Below are 18,995 nucleotides of genomic sequence, written 5' to 3' on the forward strand. Positions count from 1 at the left end.
CCTTTTCTGGCTGTTTCATATAAGTGGAATCATAAAGTATGTGGCCTTTAGTGTCCTACTTCTTTTACTTAGCATAATATTTTCAAGGGTCAGTCTTGGTGTAGCATGTGTCAGTACTTTATTCCTTTTTATGGCTGGATAATACTCAGTTGTATGCTTATATTTTGTCTATCCATTCATCTGTTGATGGACATTTGGATTGTTTCTACTTTTTTGGCTGTTATGAATAAGTGCTGCTGTGAAGATTCATGTCCAAGTTTGTATTGGACACCTGTTTTCATTTCTTTTGGGTATGTACCTAGATGTGGAATTGCTGAGTCATATGGTGATTCTATGTTTAGCTTTTTGAGGGGCTGCCAAGCTGTTTTCCACACAGCTGCACCATTTTATATTCCCACCAGCAGTCTGAGAGTCCCAATTTCTCCACATCCTAACCAACACTCTTTCCTCCTCTTTCTCTCCCTTTCTTTCCTTTCCTTCTGCTTTATCCCCCTTTTCCTTTTCTGTTGCCATCTTAGTGGACGTGAAGTGGTATCTTGTTGTGTCTTTTGTTTGTTTTGCAGTGGTGAGGGTGGAACCCTGGGCCTTGCTCATGCTAGGCAAGTGCTCTACAACTGAGCCCTATCATCACCAGCCCTCACTGTGTTTTTTTGTCTTGTTTGCTTGTTTTGCAGTGATGGGGATGGCCAGGCTGGCCTCTAACCGAGATTCTCTCAATCTCAGCCTCCCAAGTAGCTAGGATTTACAGGCATGAGCCACTGGCATCCAGCTTTGTTGGCCATTTGTATATTCTCTTTGCAGAAATGTTTATTCAAGTCTTTAAAAATGGATTTTGAGTTGTAAAAGTTCTTTATATACTCATATATAAGTACATATTTACATATTGCAAGACCCTCATTAGATATGTGATTTGCAGATATTTTTGTCCATTCAATTGGTTATCTTTTTCCTTTTTTTTTGGTGGTACTAGGGCCAGAACTCAGGGCCTCACACTTGTTAGGCAGGTGCTCTATCACTTGAGCCACTCTGCTAGACCAGTTTTCTGTTGGATATTTTCAAGATAGGGTCTCCTGAACTATTTGCCTGGCCTCAGACTGCTTTCTTCCTGATCTCTGCCTCCCGAGTAGCTAGGATTTCAGGCGTGAGCCACCAGTGCTCAGCTCTTTTTACTCTCTGAATACTGGCTTTTAAACACAAAAGTTTTTAATTTTGATGAAGTTCAATTTGTCTGTTTTTCCTTTGGCTATTCATGCTTTTGGTATGTCTTAAAAAATTCTTTGACAAAAATCACAGGCATGAAGATTTCCCTGTGTTTTTATCTAAGAACTTTAAGGGTTCTTACATTTAGGTTTTTGATCCATTTTAATTTTTGTATATGAGGTAAGAGTCTGACTTCCTATGTGCATATCCATCTGTGCCAGCCCCACTGGTTAAGAAGACCCTTCTTGGATGTGGAATGTAGCTCAGTGGTAGAGTGCTTGCCTAGTATGTGTAGGGCCTTGGTTTTGATCCCTACCACCAGCAAATTTAAAAAAGAAAAAAAAAGGACTCTTCTTTTCCCATTGAATGATCTTGACATCCTTGTCAAAAATCCATTGGCTACAAATGCATAGTTTATTTCTGGATTATTAATAATATTTCATTGATCTGCCTGTAGTTCCTTATGTCAGTATCAGACTGTTTTGATTACTGTAACTTGGTAGTAAGTTTTGAAATTGTGAAGTGAATCATTTGACTATATTCTTACTCAGAAAGTTACTTTAGGTATTCATGATCTCTTATAAATCCATGCAATTTGTAGGATCTTTCTGTTTCTACTGTAGAGGTAAATAGTTGGGATTTTAATAGGAATTACGACTGCATTGGGGTGTACTGCCATCTTAACAATATTAAGTCATCCAATCTGAAAGTATGGCATGCCTTTCCATTTATTTAGTTCATCTTTCATTTCTTTCAATGTTTTGTACTTTTCAGTATACAAATCTTGTGTTGCTTTGATTAAATTTATTCCTAAATATTTTATTTTTTTGATGTTACTATAATTTTTCATAATTTTCTTTTCAGATTGTTCATTGCTAATGCTTAGAAATAGGGCTGACTTTTAGGTATTGATTTTTTTATCTTCCAGCTTTGCTGAATTTGATACAAAGGTTTGTATTTGTATGTATTCAAACATATCTAGCTTGACTTGTATGACAGTTTCCAATTCTTTTTTTTCTTTCTTCCATTTCTTTTCTTTTGGCAATGCTAGAGTTTGAACTCAAGGCCTCACACTCCCAATCCTTTTTGTTTTACTTATTTTTTCAGATAGGGTTTTCTACTCTCTGCCCTCAACAGTTTGAATTGGGATCGTCCTAATCTCTGCCTCCTAAGTAGCTGGGATTATAGGTGTGAGCCATGGAGCCTGGACCTTCTCTGTTTCTTTTATAAGAAAATTGTCTATCTACTCCATCTAGGCAAAATAAATTATTCAACTTTCTTTGACACTTTTTTCCTAATTAATTATTTGTCCTTTCTGGAGTTTATACTGGCCCAAATTAATTTTTGAATATACTGATTTTCATTTGTTTCAAGGTTCTTATTAAATTTTATTTTCTCTTTGGGGATATTTCCTATGGTTTATTGTATACACATTAAATTATTACACTATTTTTAACCTACCTCCAGAATGTACCTTTCTACCTATTCTTGTCTTTATTCTGAGCATTTTTTGTACTAGAGTTGTATGACTCAAGTGATAGAGCACCTGCTTTGCAAGTGTGAAACCCTGAGTTCAAACCTTAGTCCCACAAAAAAATAAAACAAAAAAACCCCCTATTCTTTCTCTTGTCATTCAAGCAAATTTTACTTTCAGTTTATTGAATTCTTTTTTTCTTTGCAGTGCTAGGGATTGAACTTAGGCCTTGTGCAGGCTAGGCAAGTGCCCTGTCACTGACCTGTATCCCTAGCCCCAGTTTATTAAGTTTCAGAAGTTTTCATTTATACCGAAGTAAATCTATTTACTATTAATTGACTTACTATTAACTAAGTCTATTTTCTATAATCTAAATGCTGTTTACTAGCTTTAGTCTTTGCATCGAAGACTCCATCTATTCATGCTTTATTTGGTTCATTGAAGTCCTATAGTTTCCTCTGAATAAATATCTGATCTTTTAATTTCAGTTAATAGTCATGTACTGCTTTTTCTCATTTGGAAATGTCTTTTCATTGTGTTTTCAAGTTGTGTATACTATTATATAGATTATACTTAAGGTATTTTTCATTTGTAGTAATTGTTCATGCATCCAATAAATTCTTTAAAACAAGGATTTATAAAGATGTACATCTTGTCAATTGTAGAAACAACTTTATATTATTATTTTCACAATACTTAACTCAAATTACTCTAATTTCTGGTATTGTTTAAATTTTAGTGCTTTTCCATTAGGTAAAAAATTGGCTCTTGGGAGCTGGCGGAATGGCTCAAGTGGTAGAGTGTCTGCCAAACAAGCGTGAGGCCCTGAGTTCAAGCCCCAGTACTGCAAAAAAAAAACCCAATTAATTAATTAAACTGGTTCTTGGAACTAAGTTATGTTCCCCTTTCTTTAAAAGGTGTTTATACCAAATTAATTTATGATTTTAAATAAGACATGTTTGATTTTGTTAAATGTCCTCTTAGACTCAATGGATCTGTGATTTTTTTTTACTGTCATTCCTTTTTATATACAGTAGTTTATCATTGGTATTTTTGTGTTTATTCAGCTTTGCTTTCCAGAGGGTAAACACTATTTAGTAATCATTAAAATTTATTTTAACATACAGTTTTTAACTTATAATTTTCTTCCTTTTGGCCATGTAACTATCTTTTTTGATGTTATCCTTATTACAAACAGAATTCTTTGAAATAAACTTTTAAGATACACAGAACCCTAGGAGATGGTATAATGTGCTGATGCAACTCAAAGAATAAATTGCTGGACCACAGCATCGTATCACATTGTTAAAAATTCAGACCCTGGGTGGGTGTGTTCTATCACACATGCTTAGAAAGTGCTAGGCCCTGAGTTCAAACCCCAGTATCCAAAAAAAAAGAAAAAAGAAAAAAACGATCCTTATATGTACATTAAAGTTTGAGCTAGATCCAGAGAGATTAGTTGGCTTGAGATAACTAGTGGAACAACCAGAATTATTATCTGGGTCCTCTGCTTTCTAGGTGGGCCCTCCATCACTTGAGCTACTCCACCAGCCCTTCCGTTCATTGCTTTTTATTCAGCTGTATCACACCCACCGCTCAATATTTTGAAGTTTCTGGTCATTCTTTAATAGTTCCTTGTTCTATTTCTAGCAAATTCCTGGTCATATTTTAAAACACTGTTCTCCTGTTCCCTACTTGATGAAGCTCTTCCTCATATGAATACTATCTTAACTGAGTCACTCACTCTTCTCATACTACTTCAATTCATGGAACATACTTTCTTTTCTTTTATTAGCATATAGTTAACAACTATTATATGTACAACACAGGGAGATACACTGTGACATTTACATATGTGCTTGCCATTTATCTTAATTAGATTGATCCCCTCCATCTATCTCCTTCATATCCCCCTCCTCCCATTCTTAAAACAATTTCAACAGGTTCATTGTTCTATTTCATACATATATACAAAATACATCTGCCATATTGGCCCTCCTTCACCCTTTCCTTATGTCTGCCCCACTCCCACTGGTACACCCCCAACAGGACCTGTTTTACCTTCCTGTCCTTCATTTAAAAAAAGATGTAAGCTGGATGCCAGTGGCTCACACCTATAATCCTAGCTATTCAGGAGGCAGAGGTCAGGAGACTCATGGTTCGAATCCCGCCCTGGGCAAATAGTTTTTGAGCCTCTATCTTGAAAAAGCCCATCACAAAAAAGGGCTGGGTGGAGTGCCTCAAGCTAAGAGCACCTGCCTGGCAAGCATGAGGCCCTGAGTTCAAGCCCTCCTATCAACAAAAACAATAACAACAAAAAATTTTTTGTTAGTATGTGATAGTTATACAGGGAGTTTCATTGGGACATTTCCATATATATGTGTATATATGGAACCAAAATTGGTTCATCCCCTCCATTATTCTCCCTCCGACCCCCTTTCTCTTCTTAAGCTGACTTCAACATGTTTCAGTGTTCCATATTCATATAGGTACAGAAAATACATCAGCCACTAGAGCCCTCCCATTGACATGACTTGTTTTACATTCCTGTCCTTCATTGTTTAGATATCTGTTCATTTTTTGGTGGGGATTTTGACTTGGTATTTTGCCTGTAAATAGATTGTGCTTAAGTCAGTCTAATCCCCTCGACTGCTTTTCCTCACCCTTTTCCCCTACCCTGTATTGTTCAACAGTGTTCAGTATGTGTTGTTGTGTCTTGTTCCTGCACAGATGTGATGTATTTTGTTATTATTCACTCTTATTCTTTTCTTCTTTTGCTCCTCCCTTAGTCTCCTCTTAGAATCCCACTTTTGGAAACATGTTCTGTATATGGAACATGCTTAAAGTATATACATACCACATTGTTCTGTAATTGGCTGTTTATATATCTTCTCCATTCAAGCGGTAATTCCATGAGGCAAGAACTGTAGCATATATATGGCAAGCATTTATTAAATTTGTTAAAGTTATTTTATCAGTTTTGGAATTTTCTATTTTTATAGGTAGTTCTAGGATCAAATTGTTTACTTCACCATTAACTATATTAGTGTATAATTATGAGAACTTTTTCATTTTAGATTTTAGATTTCTTTTTCCTTTTCTTTTTTTTTGAGGTTCTGGGATTTGAACTGAAGGCCTTGCACTTGCTAGGCAGGCACTACCACTTGAGCCACTCCGCCAGCCCTTTTTTGGGTTGAGTATTTTTGAGATAGGACCTCTCAAACTGTTTACCTGTGCTGGCCTCAAACCGTGCTCCTAATGATCTCTGCCTCCCAAGTAGCTAGAATTTCAGGTGTAAGCCACCAGCATCCAGCCATAGGTTCCTTTATTCTACAATTCTTAGTCCTGGGACTTTTTATATTCTCTATTTAAAAAAAGTAATTGTAGTTTATCCGTTGTTTGCAATTTGTTTTCTTCAAAAAACCCAGTTACTAATTTTGCTACTTTTAAATTTCTGATTTTTTTTTGCTGCTTGTGAGTTGTCACTTTATTCCCTTTTTAAGTTTTTGTATAGATACTTAACTCTTCATATTTTTCCTTCTTACTAATATACTTATCTAAATAAAATTTTATTGCCTGCTAGGTATGCAAAACATTTAAAGTCCCAGTTTTTTTTTTCTCTGTCATTTGGTAGTGTATCTCATTTATATATATTTGCATATTAAATATATATATATGTGTATATATATATGTGTGTGTGTATGTAGGAGAAAGAATATTTGGAATAAAAAATGAGGAATGAGCCTGCTTATTCACTAGGGATGTAAAGGTTTGTAGGAATAGTCAGGCATTTGCTGAATTTGAATATGTGATCTTTTGTTAGGCTATATCTGTGTATTCTCAAAATTTTGTTAAATAACCAAAATGATCTTTTGCCGGGTGTCAGTGGCTCACACTTGTAATCCTAGCTACTCAGGAGGCAGAGATCAGGAGGATCGTGGTTGGAAGCCAGCCTAGGGAAATAGTTTGTAAGACCCTATCTTGAAAAAACCATCACAAAAAGGGCTGGTGGAGTGGCTCAAGGTGTAGGCCCTGAGTTCAAACCCTAGTACTGCCAAAAAAAAAAAAAAGTAATCTTTTGTAGAGGTAGAAAGTTGATAAACCAAAGCCATATCAAACCAAAATGAATTTTTGCATCCACATAATGATTTTTTGTTTTTATTGTGGAATAGTTGCCAATATTTAAAAATAAAAAAATTTCACATAAACTTCTTAATATCTGAATTCTCCTTAAACCAGAATATTCAACACAATCACTGTAAGTAATTATGACTGTTCCTTTAAAATGAGACTTGCCCTGTCTGATTTCTTATAAACTCTTTCTGACCCATGTTGCTTCTCTGATGCCTGTAAGCATTGGAGTGATCACTTTATAGAGAAGAAGTCTTCTGATTGATTGAGGGCAGTGACTTAGTTCTTTGGAATCAATGGCAGTATAGAAAGGTAGGATGTTAGAATAAACTCAAAAGGACTGTATTAACTGTGAAATTAAGTAGCAACTAAGTAGCATCAGAACAAGGGTTAGAGTGTGGCTCAAATGGTAGAGCACCTGCATAGCAAGTGTAAAGACCTGACTTCAAACCTCAGTATTCCATTAAATGAAGGTGTGAGAGAGAGAGAGAGAGAGAGAGAGAGAGGGAGGGAGGGAGGGAGACATGGAGGGAAGGAGAAAGAAAAGGAGAAAGGATCAGAATGAGAGGTATAAATGAAATGATTATGGTCTTGAGAGAAAATGTACTACACTGAAAATGTCAGAGCAAGGCAATGGTCATAACTGAGGCCTTAATGAATGGAAAATATGAAGTGAGCATAGAAAGAAAGTATGGCTGTACAAAGGAATTGCTTCCTGGAGATAGAACAAATGTGGCCTCATTCCATATCTTCATTGAAATTTCCTTCATCTGTAGACCAAAGTTATATAGCAAGAGACCAACAAATGCAAATGATAGAAGTTATACAATGATCACTGCAATATTTATTTTTGTTTATTTATTTAGCAGAACTGAGTATTGAAACCAGGCCCTCGCACATGCTAGGCAAGTCCTCTTCAATTGAGCTACATCCCCAGCAGCAATTATTTAAATTTAGAATTTTTTGTATTATAGTCTAATATATATTTAGATTGAAATATTTATAAAGATGTTCATATTTTTGTAAGTTTAATTTTGTATTACCACATCAGACAAAAATGGCAGGAATATTTTTAGCATGTTTTAACATATTTGAGAGATATATTTGGGTTGTAGAATTGATTAATTGTAGACTATATGCTGTATGGTGACATAAAATATAATTTAGGGGATACTTTGAATGAAAATACATAATAGTTGTGTACCCCTGTCACCCTCAGCATCTTGATATTGAGGCAGGAGGATCAAGAGTTCAAGGCCAGCATGGGCTACATATCATGACCCTATCTCAAAAATTAAAACAAACAAAAAAAACCATAGTCAGACATGTTCCAAAATAGTGGAAACTGAGAATCCACAAGAGGCCTGTTTTACCGCCATATATGGATTGTGCTTCCCAAGTGTGTGTGTTTGTATTCGTGTGTGTGTGTGTGTGTGTGTGTGTACTTTGAATTATATACTTTGAATACATGCTTTGAATTGAGAAAACAGTTCTCTTTAAATGTCAGCCCCATGCTCAAAACCAAACAATAGGTAGTGATTGCTGATCAAGCTCCACCTTATACAGGCTTTTCTGTACAGCAGTAGGGATTCATTTAAATTAACAATGGTTCATGATTCTGCTGAACAACATTGGAAAGAGAGGCTAGTGTATCATGAAATATGTGATTTTCCTTTATGTAAAGATTTTTTAAATTATTTTTCTTTTTAAACTAGCATATATTGTACAAAATAACGGTTCTATTTTGACATTTTCATACATGAATGTAATATACTTTGATCACATTTTCTTTAAAGTATTTCAGCCTCTGGCCCTAGCTTACATAGTTCAACTTTGACATGTACACTCTACTCACACATAATGATAGACAAATTATAAGAATTGGGGGTGTAATTCATTCCTAGATCCTTTCTCTAGTATGTGCAGGGCTCTGTGCTTGTTCCCCATCACTGAAAAAGGAGGTGGGGAGTAAAAACTAGCAAAATATCAGTAGGCTTACAAACATGGTAAACAGCTGGGTATGGTGGTACTCACCTGTAATCCCAGCACTTGGGAGGCTAAAACTAAGAGGATTGCAAGTTTGAGGCCAGCCTGGACTTCACAATGAACTCCAGCCTAGCTGAGCTACATAATGGCACCCATAGTGAAAAAGAAAAGAAGAAAAGGTACATTTATCTGGAAATAGGAAGTTACAGATATAGCCTGTGATCTAATCTAGATAATACCACTATTGGCTACATACTGAATCTATGCTATCCTCCATAGCACCATAGAAAAGAAACTCTGAAATGTGATTATAAAATCCAATCCAGGATTCAGGAACTGAGTGAAAGCACCTTGAAAATTATTAGATCATATGAGGAAATGTGAAGAAGGAAAAAGGAGAAAAAAAGTACACACTTCCCATACAATGAAATTTACCAGACCAAATTGGGCTCAGGGGTACATGCCTATAGTCCCAGCCACTCAGGAGCCAAGGCAGGAGGTTCACTTTGAGCCATGAGTTTGAGACCAGCCTGGGTGAGAACCTGTCTAAAAATAAAGTATAAGCTGGGTATGGTGGCACACATCTGTGATCTCAGCACTGGGGAGGAATAGACAGGAAGATAGTGAATTGAGGCCAGCCTGAGCTCCTTTGTGAGACCTGTCTCAGAGAGAAAGATCTGGTCTTGGTTCTGGTTCTGCAGGGTCCTGCTGGCACCAGGGGTTGGGAAGCAATTTCTTTCCTAGCTTGAGATGGTTATCTGTTGACTCTTTTTCCTGGAACTTGAGATAAGCTGGGAAGGAGAAATAACCTAAACAGAACATGCTAGAAGGTAAAAGTGGAGTCAACTAAGATGAGGGCTGTGCAAAGGATACCTTGTTACAATACCAGCTAAGGAGAAGGATGAGGACAAAATGAAAATTAATTCTGTCACACAAAGTTTACCTCTTACAGACCTTCAATGGAAGAAGAGTAGAGTTCATTCTTTAGTAGAAAGAAAATTGAAATGTACCCCCACCCAGCATAATTAAAAAAACAATTGAAGAGGGATGATAGCAGCTACCAAAAATGGGAATTCAAGGCTGGAAGTGGTAGACACATTTGAAATTCCAGCTACTCCAGAGGCAGAGACAGGAGGACTGCTGTTCTAGTCTAGCCTGAGCAAAAAGTTAGTATGACCCCATCTCAATATGCAAGCCAAGCTGGTGGTTCACTTCTGTAATCCCTGCTGCATGGGAAGATTAGAGTCGAGGCCAGGTCCTAGACAAAAAACCATGAGACCCTATCGGAAAAAAACAACTAAATCAAAAAGGGGTTGGGGGCATGGCTTAAGTAGTAAAGCTCCTGCCTAACAAGTACAAGGCCCTGAGTTCAAACAGCAGTACCACCAAGATAAAATTTTAAAAGGGAGCTAAATTGGTCAAAGCTAATAGTAAATTTTACTAGCTAACACATACAAACTTTTTGTGTGTTAAGACAAAAGCTGTAACAAATAGTAATAAAAGAAAGACATTGTGCTTATTGAAATCGGCCTGTCACAAAGGATGAATACTGTATGATTCAGCTTACTTGAGATGCCTAGACTAGTCACATTTATAGAGATAGAAAGTTGAATGGTTGATGCCAGAATCCAAATGTGGGCAGAGGGAGTTATTATTTAATGAATAAGAATACCAGTTGGGAAGATGAAAACTTTGTGGACATGGCAGTGGTGTGATGGTTACACAATAATATCAGTGTTCTTAATGGCGCTGAACTGTGCAGTTAAAAGTGGTTAACATAGTATTCTAAATAAAAATACTCCTCAGTAGAAACTTAAGAGAAAGCTGATGCAAGCAAATGACAAAACAGAAAAATCACTATCTAAAAAGAGCTAGAGGACTAGTGGAATGGCTCAAGTGGTAGAGTGCCTGCCTAGCAAGTGTGAGGCCTGGAGTTCAAACCCCAGTACTGCAAAAAAAAAAAAAAAAAAAAAAAAAAAGAGGTAGGAAGGCTTGCCATGGTCCCAGGCCTGTAATCCCAGCACTTAAGAGGCTGAGGCAGGAGGAAAACAAATTTGTGGTCAATCTGGGTTACATAACAAGACTGTCTCAAAAGAAACAAAAAATAAACTAAAAACAGGAAATAGGAAGATAAAAAGGCTGACACAATTTCAGGGAGAACTGCTAATAAGTTTCAAGGGATTTATATTATGAAAAGGTTTTTTGGGGAGAGGGGTAGGACTGGTGTTTGAACTCAGGTTTTGAGCTTGTAAATCTGGTGCTGTACCACTTGAGCCACATCTCCAGTCCATTTTGCTCTGGTTATTTTGGAGACGGCGTCTCGCAAACTTTTTGCCCAGGCTGGCCTCGAACTGAGATCTTCCCAAAACTCAGCCTCCCAAGTAGCTAGTATTACAGGTGTGAGCCACTCACGCCCTACTCAACCAGAATTTTGAAAGAGATATATTTAAACCATAGCAGTATTAAGTGCAAAAATTGTTTCATGAAAACTTGAGGTGGGGGGAGAGGGAGGGAGTGGTGTAGGTGGTAAGGGAGGGGGTGGGGGCAGGAGGGAGAAATGACCCAAGCCTTGTATGCACATATGTGTAGTTGATTTTTTTTTTTTAAGTAAACAGTGAAGTTTGTTAGGAAAGGAACGAGGGGAGAAAGTGAGAAGTGTTTCCTTTTCCCCATGCAGGAAATGGGAGCAGACTCCTGCAGTCTGGTCTGAGCTGTTCCACGGCACCCCATATGAAGTTCAAGGGCTGAGGGCTAGCTCAGGTGTAGAGCGCCTGTCTAGCAAGCCCCGGGCCCTCACTTCAACCCCCGAACATACATATGAAGGTCAGCTGTACCATTTCAACTGAACTGAAGTGTATCTAATATTTTGAATGATGTGGAGTGTATGAATTTAGTATACATGGTCTAAGAATTAAAGGGAAGGCAGGTGCTGGTGGCTCATGCCTGTAAGCCTAGCTACTCAGGAGGCACAGATCAGGAGGATCTCGGTTCAAAGCCAGCTTGGGCAAATAGTTCGAGAGACCCTATCTCAAAAAACCCATCCCAGACAAGGGCTGGTAGAATGGGTTGAGGTGTAGGCCCTGAGTTCAAACCCTGGTACCGAAGGAAAAAAAAAAAGAATTAAATGGCAGAAGATCACTTCATACATGCCATATGTATTTATCATGTATTTAGTAGACTTTTTCGCCTAGTTGGCTCAGAAGTGAAATTTAACTATTGAAAACCATTTCTTGTGATAAATTTTTCAAACAATACTGCTCAAAGCATCATGCTAGAGTGCATGATACTTCTCTATGTTCTCATGTTTAAATTGTTGGAATGACACCATCTTGTGATAGACTAAGTTAATCATTTTCAGCCAACCACCAGGGTGAATATGATATTCACGTGTACAAATGAATTTTGCCACAATATAAGGAAATTCGGGGTTCCAAACTAAAATACAATTATTATATTACTTTATTTGGGCACAGCTTTAACAAGGTGGTTACTGAGGAACAAAACTGAATTAAATATGATGAAACAGGTGAAATGCTTCAAAGATGAAATGTAGTGCTTAATTCCTGTCAAAACACACCACAGATTTATGCCATCATGGGATAACTTTGTCCTCAATACTTTTTTCCCTTCTTAAGTATAATCATATCCAAGATCACTCCTTTGACTTAGCCATTTTTTATAAATGTTTATTTCCTAAGAGCAGTTACCTTCTCATAGTTTAACCTATCTTTTTGAAATGTATGAGTCTTAAATCTACATTTCTAGCCCTCAGTTTTCACCTATGATCTAGGTCATTATTTCTGTTGTCCATAAAATATTTTCATGTGGATACCTGACTGTAGTCCAGCTCAGTGTATTAAAATGTTTATTTATCCATACCAGCCCAATGATTCCATTTTGAGCACCACCATTTTTTAGTTTCCACTCTAGGATTATAGAATCACCCTTTGACAATATCCACTCCACTTATGCCATATATATAGTTTGTCATTTTCAAATGTATTTGATTTAGCTTTTTTCTTTTGAGGGGAGGGTGCATACTGGGAATTGAACTCAGGGACTCCTGCTTGCTATGCAAGCGCTCTGTCACTTGATCCACTCCCCAGTCCTTTTGCTTATAGTTTGTTTCTTAGATAGGTTGTCTGTCTTTTCCCTGGGAAGCTTCGGACTTTGATCATCCTGCCTCTGCCTTCTGAGTAGCTGGGATTACAGAAATGTACCCCCAGGTCCAGCTTTAATTTAGCTATTTCTAACATTCTTTCTACCCTTGTAGTCTAAGACCTCTTGAGTAGATTTTGGAGATACTATAAGGTATAAGGCAGACTGGATTCCTTTTCTCAGAGCTATTAAAAGAAATTGTGGTAACTTTATCGCCTCTTACATAAAGTCAAATGTTCAGATGACACTTTCTAGATCATTGTGCTATATAGCACACATAGCATCACTCTGTTTATGTGTCTGTCTTCCTCATTACACTAAGTTATAGGTGATGGAGATTTTTCTGTTGAAGTGCTTAACATAATACTTGTCACATACATCAGTGAATCTTTCTTGGATGGATGAATGGAAGAAAGAACTTTGTAGATACTTTCATATACTTTGTGTTTGATTCAAACCATGACCTTGTAAAGTGAATTTAGGAGGTAATTTAAAATCTCTTAACTTTACAGATCTTCCCCAATTATCACTAATTGTCTTGTACAAAACTCCTACTTTATAATGTAATTAAAGTGAAATTAAGAAACGAAAGAAAAAAAAGAAAACCAAAAAAAGTGAAATTAATTTCTTCACTGTCTCCTGAATATTTCATCTTTGTTCTTACCTGTTTGAATAATGCTTCTTTTCTTTTCTCATAGTCTAATATATTTGCCTCATTTTTTGTGCTGCTAAGCCACGTGCATGCTTAAGTACACACTGTGCCACTGAGCTACACTCCAGCTCGAGTTTGTCAACTTTTTGAAACTTTCCCTTCTTACTCTAACCCACACTGAGATGTTTGTTGCCTGACAACTGTGTAATTTAAAGATCTGCTAAACTGATCATCAATATGTATTTTTATCTATACTGTCAAACTTCATTGCATAATGAAAGTTTGTCAGATCTCCCCAATGGACTAGCAACTTTGTGTGGCTGGCTCTGGTTTTTTTTTTTTTTTTCTTTCATTATCTATGAGAGTGTTGGAAACTCAGTTTGGGGGACTAGCTCTTTCTCTTAACATGGCAATTCTATATATGTAATAGTATAGGTAACTATTTAACAAAGTTAAATAGTTGCGTGGTCATCTATTAATGATTTTTAAAATTTATCTCTCACTGTAATTATAGTATTAAAATTTTATGACTGAATTAAGAGATTCTAAACCAGAGCCAGTGGCTCACGCTTGTAATTCTAGGTACTTGGGAGGCAGAGATCAGGAGGATCACGGTTTGAAGCCAGCCTGGGCAAATAGTTCATGAAAGTCTATCTCAAAAATGCCCAACCCAAAAAAGGAATGGTGGAGTGGCTCAAGTGGTAGAGTGCCTGCTAGCAAGCTTGAGACCCTAAATTCAAACCACAATACCATCAAAAGATAAAAAAGAAACTTTAAAACTGAAAGGCCATTTCTTTAATTAATTTGCTATGCCTGGTGATATTAACATGTGACCTATATTTTATGGTAACATCTCTTACAGTTTCTTAGTATTCTTCTATATTTCATAACTGATTTTAAAAAGTGAAAAAAATTTTATTGAATAAAATAGTGCACTTTGAAAATCTCACTAGTAACTACCAAATTTAAGTGTATGTTTTAAAACTAGTTTCAGCTGGGCCGGTGGCTCACGCCTGTAATCCTAGCTGCTCGGGAGAATGAGATTTTGAAGATTGAGGTTCAAGCCCAGCTCAGGCAGATAGCTCATGAAACTCCATCTCAAAAGTAACAGAGCAAAATGGTCTGGAGGTGCGGCTCAAGCAGCAGAGCACTTGCTTTGCAAGCACTAAAACTCTTGAGTTCAAACCCTAGACCCAACCAAAAAAAAAAAGAATAAAAATGCTTGTTTTATATTACTCTCACTAGGAGATGAGGTTTTCTCACAAATAAAACCTGCCTATTCTTCTCTTGTTCTTGTTTCTGATTTTTACTCTAGCTTACATACCTCCCTGGAAGTCCATGGTTTAGTAAATCAGAAGTGTTAAAGAAATGTGTCATATTCTTTAGCTGTGTTTATTTGTCTTAGTAGAAAAAGAAATTAGCCTGCATAATACTCACTTATTTTTTTTAAAGTTTTCAGAATTATTCATGGATAATGATATTTCATAAACAGGTGACTACTAATTTCCAATATGTATTATAATCTAGTATTAAAATATTCTCCTGAAGTGTTTTAAGTTTGACTAATACTTGTATTAGGAAAATGGTCCTGAAAATAATACCCTTTTCTTTAAGAAAACATTCAGGGCAGGGCTGGTGGAGTGGTTCTAGTGGTAGAGCTCCTGCCAAGCAAGCATAAAGTCCTGAGTTCAAACCCCAGTACTAGAAAGGGGAGGGAGGGAGCGAGGAAGGAAAGAAACATTCAGATCACCAGCTGTGGTATCACGTGCCTATAATCCTAGCACTTGGGAGGCTGAAGCAAGTTCTAGGCTAGGCTGAGTTACAATGGTAAGACCTTGTCTTTAAAAAGAAAAGTGTGGCTCAAATGGTAGAGTGCTTGCTTTACAAGTGGGAAGCCCTGTGTTTAATCTCCAGTCCCACTCCCCACACCCCAAAAAAAAGTAAACCTTGAATATAAAAATTGGAAAGATATTATAGACAAGATTAACAAGGCCTCTGTGCAAAGATAACATGCAAATTCGTGAAGTGTTCCATGTTAAAAAAGAGAAAGAAAACATTTAAATCTTAGGTAGCAAGTAGTAAACACAAAAGAGAAATTCTTGAATAAAATTTATTTTCAGAGTCTTCACTCTTGTGTAACATTCAAGAACTGTTTTTTTGGTTTTTTTGTTTTTTTAAAAATAACCAGTATCCTGCAAGTTGCCAGGTTTCACTTATCTACTTTCTCATCTGCCTTCAGTATAGGTCCCTTTTCTTCTCTTTCCTCTTGAATTAATACTCTACCTACTTCACAGGCCGGTTCTTTGATGAGAATGAGTCCCCTGTTGATCCGCAACATGGCTCTAAACTGGCGGATTATAATGGGGATGATGGTAACGTAGGTGAGTATGAGGCAGACAAGCAGGCCGAGCTGGCTTACAATGAGGAAGAAGATGGTGATGGTGGAGAGGAAGACGTCCAAGGTGAGCGTGGGCCTGGCCTCCATGCTGTGACCGTGAAACCCACCTCTGAGTTTTTTGGTTGAATTTGTGTAGAATTTCCCCTTATTAGTAGCAAAATAATCTTAACATTAATTCAGTGAGGTTCTATGCGGTTTTTCAGTTTTGTTTTGAAAATTATTCCATGATAGTTGAAGCTGTAGATCCATCAATTTTACTTTTTTCCATTTTTAGATTTTCTTATATTATTGATGTAGTCACAATTTGAAGCCTAGAATCCTCAGAAATTTTAAATTGTTTAAAATGACTAGACTTTGTATAAGGCAAATGCTTCCAGATAATATTTTTTTTTTCCAATTTCTCTTCTGAAAACATTTCATTATTCTAAGTACAAATATTACCCAGCCAACCTTTTTGTTATAAGAAAAGTCACATAGGGAATGCTCTCCTACATACTGAAGATAAAATGATTCCACCACTGACATACATAACATAGGAAGGCTATTTCTGACATTTTTTTCTGAGGAGCTTAAAATTTATATTTAATAGTTTTGAAGATTTATCTTTTATATTTAGTACACAGATTCAACATCTTTTTCTTGTTAACTGTGTTACTTCTGAGCTTTTAACTTAGTGGAAGTTCAGAATCTATCTGTGTGCATGCAGCCCAACCCATGCATGCATGTCAGAGTACATTGCTGTGTTGCAAGGTTTTAGGCTTGTTTTCTGCCTGCTTGTATTATTTAGTAGTATTTGTGGAGTTTTAAAATCTTTTGTACAAAAGTTGATTATGACATGGGGTGTTGAAGTATGAGATTTTTATAATATAATGCATGAGTTTTTTTCATTGTAATCTGTTTTGATTTCTTAGCTCTTTCACAGTAATTAAACTTTTATTTAGGTTCATGACAGAGTTGTTTTTAAAAATTCCAAAGAAGATATAATTGTTCTAGAATACTGTATAGTTGGTGTAAAAAGGGAAACAAAAGGCTTACTTCAACCGAGGCATCATTTTTATAGTAAATCCTAGTTTTTGGAAAATTATAATTATTAGAGATAGAAATTAATAACTGCTAGGATATGTTAGTGAGAATTTCTTAAACACCTTTTGGTATTTTCACTCACTTTTTCATATCTTTGCTTTTCATTGCTTTTGTGAGCTGTTTGAATTATATTTATTTGCAATTATATGTAACACTTTAAGGCTTTTTTATGCATGTATATCATATTACTAATTAGGTTGTATGCTCTTAGAAGCAAGAATTTTCATTTATTTTCCCTTCTATTTTCTTTGTATCTTTTTCTGTCCTCATACCCATCCTTCCATAGTACTTTGCACTCAGGGCTCTCAATAAATGTCATTAACTGGTCATTTTATGCATTTTCTCATCAAACTTTTATGTTTATAACTTTGAGTAGAGCAATAACTCTTTAGCTTCTTATCTTACAAACTGTGCTTGGTTTGTACTTTGAATAATCTCTACTGTTTTTTTTTTTTTCCTTAAGTACTTCTCTTACATCCCATTAGATAACTTTGAGATTTTTATTAGAGTAGTTATTTTCAACAATTATTAGAGTGGTTAATTTCAACAATTGATGATTGTTTTTTTTTTTTCTTTTAGCTGTGTTAAAGTTAATGGGTTTTGTTATAGGATTTTAGTTTCAGGTTTTTATGGGTTTTGTTCACAGTAGGTATATTTATTTTCAGTGCCTCTCCTCCCTTTCTTGTGCCCTCCTTCCTCTCACTCCCATTTCTCATTGCCATGAGAAACATTTCATGCTTCTCCTTTCACAAGACAATTACCTCATAGTTTTTAAGGAATGTAAAGAAATGGCTTAAGATGATATCTTCAATGAAGTAGGGAGGTGTTGTTATTTTTTATTTTTATTTTTTTTTGAGTAATTGGAAGTGAATCTCACTTGAGCTGAGAATGCCATTTAATATTTCTTATCCCAGCTGGGCGCCGGTGGCTCACTAGATACTCGGGGCAGAGATCAGGAGGATTTTGGTTCAAAGCCAGCCCAGGCAAATAGTTCACAAGATCCTGTTTTGAAAAAAATCGATCGCAAAAAAGGGCTGGTGAAGTGGCTCAAGACGTAGGCCCTGAGTTCAAAACCCAGTCCTACAAAGAAGAAAAAAATTTCTTATCCCATTCTGGGGTTTGTTATATAATAGTAACAGGAGGATAGGATTGCTAAAAAGAATGCAAGATCAGCATTATGGGCCAGAACCTGACTGAAGTGGTAGAGTATTTGTCTAACAAGCATGAAATACTGAGTTCAAGCCCCAGTACTGCCAAAACAATAAAAATAAACATCAGCTGTAGCAACGAAAGAGAGATAAATTTGGATAAACTGAATATTCTAAATAGGGATACTTAAAAGACCTAAAATAATTTTAATATATCTTTTATTTTCATGTTCAAAATGAAGAGAGGTAAAATTATGATTGGTAATTTATTAACATTAGATTCCAAATATTAATAAATCAGAGTATATAGAATTTAAAAGTATTTCTTCAGTGTATCAATATATTTAACAATGGTTGGGTTCCCAGAATAGTTCTACTAGCAAAAGCACTCAGTAATATACAGCAGTAAAAACCATTGGGCTGAGAGTTGAGAGACAAGTTTTGTATTGCTTTTCAAGTTACTTAAATTCTCTGTGCTACATTTCTTCATCTGTATGTGAGAGTGTTGAACTCTCAGGAAATCCTTTTCTATTCCCAAATCCAGGACAGAGTTGAAACTTTACTGCCATCATTGAAACTTTGTAACCAAAGATCAGAAATTGAAGCATGGCCAGGTGTGGTGGCCTATTATAATTCCAGCACTGGGATTATGAGTTCAAGACCATCCTGGGCTATCTAGTGAGTTCCTGGCTAGCCTGGGCTACCTACAGAGAGACCCTGCCTGAAAATTTTTTTTTTAACTTTGGAACATGCACTTGAGAAGTA

At 36.2% G+C, this 18,995-nt stretch overlaps 1 protein-coding gene, 1 long non-coding RNA gene and 1 other non-coding gene across 4 annotated transcripts in view; 2 read left to right on the top strand and 1 right to left on the bottom strand.

Moving 5' to 3' along the window:
* Golm2 (golgi membrane protein 2) overlaps window positions 1-18,995 on the top strand; it is a 67,688-nt gene that overhangs the window by 43,038 nt on the left and 5,655 nt on the right. The window contains exon 9 of one of the 2 annotated variants that reach the window (XM_074065856.1): window positions 15,896-16,063. The exons of the other annotated variant lie outside the window; for it this stretch is intronic. Coding sequence (XP_073921957.1) covers window positions 15,896-16,063 — 168 coding nt within the window. The remainder of the gene's footprint in view (window positions 1-15,895; window positions 16,064-18,995) is intronic. 2 annotated transcript variants of the gene reach the window in all.
* The window catches only part of LOC141420794 (uncharacterized), a 73,861-nt gene that overhangs the window by 37,939 nt on the left and 16,927 nt on the right, over window positions 1-18,995 (bottom strand). The window lies entirely within an intron of this gene.
* On the top strand, window positions 15,539-15,641 carry LOC141421060 (U6 spliceosomal RNA). Its single transcript, XR_012445753.1, has one exon. It is a non-coding gene; the product is annotated as a U6 spliceosomal RNA (small nuclear RNA).

The sequence above is a fragment of the Castor canadensis genome, chromosome 2, assembly GCF_047511655.1.
Source record: "Castor canadensis chromosome 2, mCasCan1.hap1v2, whole genome shotgun sequence".
NCBI classification, from domain to species: Eukaryota; Metazoa; Chordata; class Mammalia; order Rodentia; family Castoridae; genus Castor; species Castor canadensis.